The sequence below is a fragment of the Octopus bimaculoides genome, chromosome 28, assembly GCF_001194135.2.
Source record: "Octopus bimaculoides isolate UCB-OBI-ISO-001 chromosome 28, ASM119413v2, whole genome shotgun sequence".
NCBI lineage: Eukaryota > Metazoa > Mollusca > Cephalopoda > Octopoda > Octopodidae > Octopus > Octopus bimaculoides.
Window position 1 is genome coordinate 12167084 of NC_069008.1, and position 8961 is coordinate 12176044.

The 8961-nt window shown below is 34.3% G+C and overlaps 1 protein-coding gene and 1 long non-coding RNA gene across 2 annotated transcripts in view; one reads left to right on the forward strand and one right to left on the reverse strand.

Moving 5' to 3' along the window:
• The window catches only part of LOC106882949 (uncharacterized), a 10488-nt gene extending 9724 nt beyond the window's left edge, over positions 1-764 (reverse strand). Inside the window, exon 1 of the long non-coding RNA XR_001411053.2 lies at positions 208-764. This is a non-coding gene — a long non-coding RNA (uncharacterized LOC106882949). The remainder of the gene's footprint in view (positions 1-207) is intronic.
• A 105-nt stretch (positions 765-869) lies between these two features.
• The window catches only part of LOC106882945 (zinc finger protein 91), a 29026-nt gene continuing 20934 nt past the window's right edge, over positions 870-8961 (forward strand). Inside the window, exons 1-2 of the mRNA XM_052977443.1 lie at positions 870-1310; positions 3149-4785. Of these exons, the coding sequence (XP_052833403.1) occupies positions 3474-4785 (1312 nt within the window). The 5' untranslated portion in view covers positions 870-1310; positions 3149-3473. The remainder of the gene's footprint in view (positions 1311-3148; positions 4786-8961) is intronic.

Genomic DNA, 8961 nt, shown 5'->3' on the forward strand with positions numbered 1-8961 from the left:
CTGGGCAATCTCTCATCAACTTCTTCAAGTATCACCTGAAGAGGAAGGTGAGAGTAGAAAGGGAAGTCTTGTCTAGTGAATGCTTCAAAAAAAGATGGGTGAATGTAGCAAGGATGGCACGTGTGAACGACGGAGCCATCATGAGCATGAACTAGAAAAATCTAGAAAAAAAAAAACAAAACAAAAAGGCAAAAGAGAGTCACTTACTGTTATAGTTTCTTCAATGACAATATTGACCAAGGTTACCGTGGTCTTTTCCGTAGGCTTTTCTTTCCACGGCTAAACCTAAACTGTCCTCCCCTCTTTTTACACGAGAACATTACTGTGTGATACACGATCCCTATTGATCGCTTTTTTTTTTCCTCGATCCCTTTTGATCGAACTCCTCCCTTTTTCCCTTCCTACGATCCCTTTTGATCGACACCCCCCTTTTTTAATTTCCTCCCCTCCCAAAAAGAAAAGCTCTACATTGTATTTGTCCCATCTTTGTTGAGCCCTGTGTGGCTAATAAAAGAAATGTATCTATACCACTTCAAACACTATATATATGTGTGTATGTGTGGAGTAGTAGTTGATGTGAAGAAATTGCAGTATTGTTCACATTACGTTATATATAAAATGTAAAGAGGCGGACGTCGGGTGTTAGTACCCTTATCCACCCACCCCCATTCAAAAAAGAAATTTCTTTGCTTAAAAAAAATTTTGAAAAAACGTTTTCAAAATATTTATTTCCCCCTCTCCACCCCGATTGAACCCCCCCCCGGTTCGTAATCTCCGATATCGAACATTTTTAGTAAAGAAAAAGAAAAAAAAATGTGAAATGTGGGGCGGAGGTAGAGTTGCTAAGCCTTGACCTTCGGTTGTAAAAAGAATTAACTGTAGTTAAACATATTAATGGAAAAGGGGACATCATGAGAGTGAACTCCCCGATACTAATGATGTTTAATAGATACGCATGCGCACTAGATAGATTTTGTTTTTATATTTCATTTTCACGTTAAATTGTATGCTACAGTGCGCGATTTACGTTTCTCGGTTGCAACGCAGCAGATATTATGATAACTTCCTTCATAAAACATTTCTCAACTACAACACACTGGTATAACAATATCCTCTATAAAACAATTCCGTACATTATTATGTTTTAATATATTCAATCAATGAAACTATAAAACTTCGTTGCCTCAGCTGACTTTTTTTCTGTCCCTCCCTTTTTTCTTTTGCTTTTGAGACAAATGTTATAGTGAACATATGTATTTCATCGACCTTCACCACAAAAATTTAACTTCTTGATGCCTTTTATACTAAAGGTATGTATACATAAGAATATCTTTTGTTTCGAGGTGGGGAAAATACGTACACATATTACAATCGTTAGAATAAGCATGTTGTTTGCCTTGTTTAATCACCGACTACAGACGAAACGGTGAAGAGTAGAATTAATATCGATGTCTGACTAACAACAGCAACGGTTTCAAATGACTAATGTTCACCAAATCTGGTTTTTACTCTATATCACTCGTAACAGTCAACTTCAGGGTTTTTGTTTTTAAATAACACATCAACATTTTAGTTTGAAAGTCTGTACGAAAAAGTGAAGAAGAGGGAAATATCCTTTCCTATTGTTGTTATGTTTCCACTACTACAGGGTATCCCATGTTTAAAACTCTTCCTAAAGAATATCGGTTCATGTAATATTATCTACATTTTACTTAGAGATTTGCTTATGTCTTTTGTTCATGTGTCTGTTGTCCCGTTCGTCTATAAGAGGTTTGTAAACAAACATGGCGTCCAAAGCAAAACGTGACCAGATTGTCGCTTTGAAAACATCTGGAGTGAGCAACAAGAACATAACGAAACAGTTGAATGTGTGCCGTAAAACAGTGTTCATACCTGGAAATGATATATGGAGTCCGCTACTACCTCAAGCAAACCAATTCCTGGTAGGAAACGATCAATTCGTACCAAACAAACTGTTGAAGCTGTAAAAAAGGCGAGTGAACCGAAATCCCCGCGGGAGTGCAAGAAAAGCCGCAAAAGCTTTTGATATTTCCAAATCGTCAATGCACAGGATTTTAAAAGAGGATTTAAAACTATCTGCATACAAGAAACAATCCTGGCTATTAATTTCAGCAGCTTCCGAGAAAAAAGGTGATCATTTTGAAATGTAATTACTGCAATGGATTGACACTTTACATAAGAACGCGTGTGCCAAATTTCATTGTCCTACCTTATGTTTATTTTGAATAGTTAAGAAACATCAATGAATAAATCTTCCTTTGACATTCTGCATATAATCATTGTATATTTGAGGAGTTCTGTGGATGATTCGCGGTATAGGAACAGTTTTTAAAGGCGGTGTCCCAACATGGCTACAGCATTTGGCTGAAATAGGCAAAAACAAATAATATTACTACAAATCTTTGTCAACGTTTGCAGATATAAACAGTGAATTGGCATATTGTGCGTGTTACCAGTCTACAAAATAAATAGTATTGTTAGATTGGGGTTTTTAAAGGTTTTATCAACTTTATTTTATGATTTAGGTGTTAATGTAGTTCATTTTAGCTTTAGCTTCTCTAAATTCTTATTTTGTCAAAGTAAAACGTAAGTTCATTTTATCATTTATATATAATGAACTAAAAAAAAAACAAATAAAAATAGGGCTGGTGGGACATCAGGTGTGCTGTTGGCAAATTTGAGGAAGCATAGAAGTTTTGAAGCATGTCATATCTCAACAGTTGACAATTGATGCAGGTAGTCCATGCAACAAAATAGTAAACTGGGGGATCCATAATAGTATTTTAAGGGCCCCTGAACAGCATTTTGCTTTAGATGTATGTATTGCAAGAAAGTTAAGTTTTTTCTCAAACATTTTACATAGTCTGACCTACACAAGTTAACGTGTGAAATGCAAAATAGGAATTTTGAAAGACATTTCTATAAAATTAGTTTTTAAACATTGAATGGCTATGGGGATCCACCAGAGTAAAATAGTAACCAAAGGGGTCCACAAATAAAAAAAGGTTGAGAAGCCCTGGTTTAGGTGAGTGTTTAATTTGATTAAACGGTAAATTTTCTATTGCTTTCTCTCTCTACTTTTTAAGTATCCTCAATACGTCTCACACTTGTTTCTTTATCATTTCAGAGATGAGGTGACTTTGGCATAAAGGAAGAGCTAACATCAAGTATATCATCAATATGATATTGTGCTTTAAAGGATAAAGCAAGATATCATACATAACAAGTATATGCTTGTTTATATGAATCTATGTTGAACTATATTGAAATTGTTTTTTTGCTGAAGTGAGATTAACAGCACCATTTCTGTACTTCACTACCTGAAATATTTAGAATATGATTTTACAGTGTTTTCAGAAACTGAAAAAGATCTCATGTGATAGACATATTGAAAAATTATAAATAAAAACTTAAGTAAAACATCCGTATATCGTGGTGAGAGAAGGAAAATTATGGAAAATGAATTATGCGATAACAAGGTTATATGTAAAACAGAGTCTCAAGTAATTGACTTTCATAATGTAAAACTGAAACAGAAAGGAAAAACATATCATTGTGATATCTGTGGTGAGTCATTTTCTGAAAATTGTGAAGTAACTGTACACAAACGTATTCATACTGGAGAGAAACAATTTCATTGTGACATCTGTGATAAATCATTCTCTGTAAAAGGCTCCTTAACTAGACACAAACATAGTCACACAGGAGAGAAACCATATTACTGTGATATCTGTGGTAAATCATTCTCTCAGAATGGTATCTTAACTATACACAAACGTATTCATACAGGAGAAAAACCATATCACTGTGATATCTGTGGTAAATCATTCTCTCGAAATGAACATTTGACTAAACATAAACGTATCCACACAGGAGAGAGGCCATATCACTGTGATGTTTGTAACAAATCGTTCACTCAAAGTAGTGACTTAAATAAACACAAACATAGTCACACAGGAAAGAAACCTTTTCATTGTGACATCTGTGGTAAATCATTCTCTCAAAATTGTATACTAACTACCCATAAACGTATTCATACAGGAGAAAAACCATATCATTGTGATATCTGCGGCAAATCATTCTCAATAAATAGGAACTTGAGTAATCACAAACGTATTCATACAGGAGAGAAACCATATTACTGTGATATCTGTGGTGAATCATTCTCTTTGAATTCTAACTTGAATTATCACAAACGTATTCACACAGGAGAGAAACCATATTGCTGTGATATATGCCATAAATCATTCTCTCTCAATAGGAGCTTAACTACACACAAGCGTATTCATACAGGCGAAAAACCATATCACTGTGATATCTGTGGGAAATCATTCTCTCAGAATAGCATCTTAACTGTACACAGACGTATTCACACAGGAGAGAAGCCATATCACTGTGATATCTGTGGTAAATCATTCTCTCGAAATGGTGAACTAACTCTACACAAACGTATTCATACAGGAGAGGAACCTTATCGTTGTGATATTTGTGGTAAATCATTCTCTCTGAATTGGAACTTGACTAATCACAAACATATTCACACCGGAGAGAAGCCATATCACTGTGATATCTGTGGTAAATCATTCTCTCAAAATGGTCACTTAACAGTGCACAAACGTGTTCATACAGGAGAAAAACCCTATGAGTGTGATGTCTGTGGTAAATCATTCTCTCTAAATAGGAACTTGAGTAATCATAGACGTATTCATACAGGAGAGAAACCATACTGCTGTGAAATCTGTGGTACGTCATTCACTTTAAATTGTAACTTGAATTCTCACAAACGTATTCACACAGGAGAGAAACCATATCACTGTGATATCTGCAATAAATCATTCTCTCAAAATGATCATTTAATTAAACATAAACGTATTCATACAAGACCAAAGTCATATCATTGAGATATGTTGTAAAATAGCATTTCAATATATCAGAAAGAAGTTATATCATTCTCTGAAACTGCTCACGTAATTATACATAAACAGTTATACAGGACAGAAACTATATCTCTGTGATATCTGTGGCAGCCCACTCTCAAAGTTTTGATTTAACTATACATAAATGTATTTATGTATAGGAGAGGGAGAAAGACAACCACTATTATAATCTGCCACAGAGATGTAGTTTCTGTCCTGTATAACTGTTTATGTATAATTACGTGAGCAGTTTCAGAGAATGATATATTGAAATGCTATTTTACAACATATCTCAAAAAATAAGTAAATAAATCACCAGAAAAGTCATGTAAGAAAGTAACTATGTCAGTATTGAAATTCATTTATTATACAAATAAATCTTTTCCTCCTTCTCTTTGACTTAACTAATGATTTTATGAATAAATCTGAAATTCTTGTTTTAACAAAACTGACAGGATATAGAAATCATTGCAATGATAAGACAGCAATGGATGTGAAGATAATCACTATTTCTCTTTGTGATTAGATAAGCATTTAACGGTTCTGTTAACCATTTGACCATAACAGGCCAATTTGCTAGAATGAGGTTATCAAAAACTAATCATTAGAAAGCCTACTCTATGTGCATTCACTGACAAACTGCAGATATCAGTGATGAAGTCAGCAAGAAATTAGTATTCATTCATTAATTCATTAAGCATTCTAAACCGAAAGCATTAAGTGTGACCATCTCTGGGATTTTCTTTTATGAAATGAGAGGTTATCTTGTTTTGAAATATCCCACCTGTGACCATTGTTAAGACAAAAGGATTCCAACCATGACTATCTCATCTTATTAACTCTTTAGCATTCAGATTACTCTCTCAATTGTTTTAAATTAATTATGCATTATCTCATAATTTCAAGAGTTTGATAATACAGTTGCTTTTTTTGTAAAAGTGCCGATGTCTTTAAAATAATTTTTAGGATTTTGTTCTTTTTTGCTTTTCAAATGAGAAATTTTGGCGGCTGGTGGTGGATTGAAACCAGAGCCCTGTGCATGGAAACTGTATTTTGATGGTAGTGAATTATTGTATGAACTATCATATATAAACCTGCTACCCCAAGGGAAACCTTAAGTTTTCATACTAAGATGCTCAAATGGTTGTGTGGAATTGATAAGTTTTGCATGAAGAGAATGGTAGCTCCTCACCATTTAACATCCACTTTTCCATGTTTGCATGGATCAGATAGCATTTGTTGAGGCAGATTTTCTACAACCAGATGACAATATCGCTTGTATGACAGTGATGCTCATTTACAGCCATCACATGATGTCAAGACACCAGAACATATGCACACATATAAGTAGATACATCAGCTTGTAACATATATATATATATATACATACACAGGTTATATGTAATTTTGGGAAAGTCATTCCTAGATCAATCTGCATGTCACGATGCATCCAAACAATTTGAGTTGAAGAAAAAGGACAATAGAAGAACTATATCCTGCAACCAACAGACACCCTTGCTCAATCCCATTCATGTATCCATCACAAATAGATGCAGCTTCTTAGTGTTTTCTTTTTCTTTTATTTACCTTTCTTTAAATCCCTCCTACAAATACTCATATGTTGAAACCAGTTGGAGCAACCATCATACGCACACCTCAGCTTGTAACTGTATGCATTTGTTTGAGAGTCCCAGGATATTGTTGGGTGTGGAACCACCTCTTAACTACTGGAGTCCAACCAGGCATCTTTTCAGCTGACAGAGTAAGTTCTGAGCTGGGAAAGAGTTTTGGAGTTAAAAGTGAAAGTATACCCAAGGTTGAAGTTTAAGAGGTATCAGGTTCAACATATAGCAGAACTTTAGGTATGATAGGTGAGAGAGAGAGAAATAAACTACTCAAGTTTTAATTATATGAATAACATTTTGAAAATGAGAAGTAGGACTTTGTAGGTATTGAAATAGTTGTTAGAAATGCCATGAGCTCTTTGAAAAGAGCTTATGGCATTAATTACATACCAAAGAATAATTTTATTAACTGGGATAATTCAGTGTCCCTCTTATCATTGTGGAATAGAGAATGTTGGTGAGCTGCTTTCAGGTTCAGTTTATGGTTGAATTTGTTGAGGAAAATAAAATGTACAAGATTCTCAATATGGATGGCACCTGGATAATAATAGTGATTTATTGTTTGTGAATAGTTAATGATATGGTGTTATCTGCTCCTGTTTCTTGTTACTATCACTTGTGCTTGCTATGGGGAGACTGAGGCCCTAATAATAATATTATCAAGAAGTTGTTGAGTCTCTTCTTTAGCCATTTAGCATTCAGATTATTGTGTTAGATGTAATGCTTATTTATTCACATTATTTTGAATTAATCATGCATTATCCCATAGCTTCAAGATTTTGATGAGGGAGTAATTTATTTTTAGACTGAATTTGTAGGATAGGTGGGAGGGGCCAGATTGGGACAGTTTGAACATAAAGCAGGTAGAATATTTTAGCTGGATATAGATGGTTTAAACACTAAAGGGTTAACAAACATTCAATAAATAGAGAAATGCTTTAAGAACCAGTAGCAATTGGTTTTAAATTATTGTACAGATGTGGAAAAAAATCAAGGAAGTATCACCAACATGGTTAGAAGTCAAGCAATGTTTAAATTCGTTAATGTACCACTAAGTTCAAATGTAACAGAGGCATGTTTAAGGAAATTATGTTCCAGAATTATAGAAGGAAATGTGATAGGCAAGACATTTAAATGCACCTTTCCATACAAAACAAACAAAAAAAAAATCAAGGGATTGTAGGCACAGGAGTGGCTGTGTGGTAAGTAGCTTGCTTACCAACCACATGGTTCTGGGTTCATTCCCACTGCGTAGCACCTTGGGTAAGTGCCTTGTGAGTGGATTTGGTAGACGGAAAACTGAAAGAAGCCCATCGTATATATGTATATATACATGTATGTGTGTCTGTTTGTCCCCCCAACAATGCTTGACAACCGATGCTGGTGTGTTTACTGAGCAGTTCGGCAAAAGAGACCGATAGAATAAGTACTAGGCTTCCAAAGAATAAGTCCTGGGGTCGATTTACTCGACTAAAAGGTGGTGCTCCAGCATGGCCACAGTCAAATGACTGAAACAAGTAAAAGAGGATTGTTTGAAATACAGAAAGACGAAGAAGTTCTCTGTTTAGATTAAGTTGACAGTCCAATTTAAAGGCATTGTCAGGGTTTGGGGAACGACCCGCATATATGAAACGGTTGACTGAATCAAGTAAAACATCAATATTTCAACCATGGGAACACTAATAGAAGCTTTCTTCAGGTGTGTTTCCTCGATGTTCCTTTGTTGCAGTGAAGATTACAAATTCTATTGAGTCCGTTTTTGTTGTTGTTGTTGTTGTGATAAATTCTATTCTTTGCTAGACAAACAACAGTCATAGTAGGGGTTGGAGCAAGAATAGCACAAACTCTTGGTTGATTTGCTCATGACTACAGAGGTATGTTTATTGCTAAGACAGTTGGCTCTAGTTTTTACTGTAGTTGCAGGTTGAGAGGAAAGGAAGATCTTTGGATCTTATCTGTGAACCATATGTATAGTAATAATAACAATAATACTTGGATGGAATTCATAAACATTTAATGCATCACTACACATGTTTCATCAGTCGATATCATTAGACTGTGACCAGCATAATGGAAGGAGTTTTATTCAATATTCAGAATGTTACCCATAAACAAATTTAAAAGATATATATATATATATAATGTCTTTCATCCAAGGGTTTTTTTAAACTCAGTATTTCTATGCTTTATATATATACATATAAAAGAGACCACTAAGTGGACTGCAAAGTGGTCTCTTATATACGCATGTACTATAATCCTTTTGAGATCTCAGAAAATTTTTTCTGAATCTTCTGATTCTTTTACTGTGCTCTTTCCTGGTATTAAATTGATATTAATTAATATCAAATTTTTTACCCTATTATGTTATATATATATATATATATATATATATATAT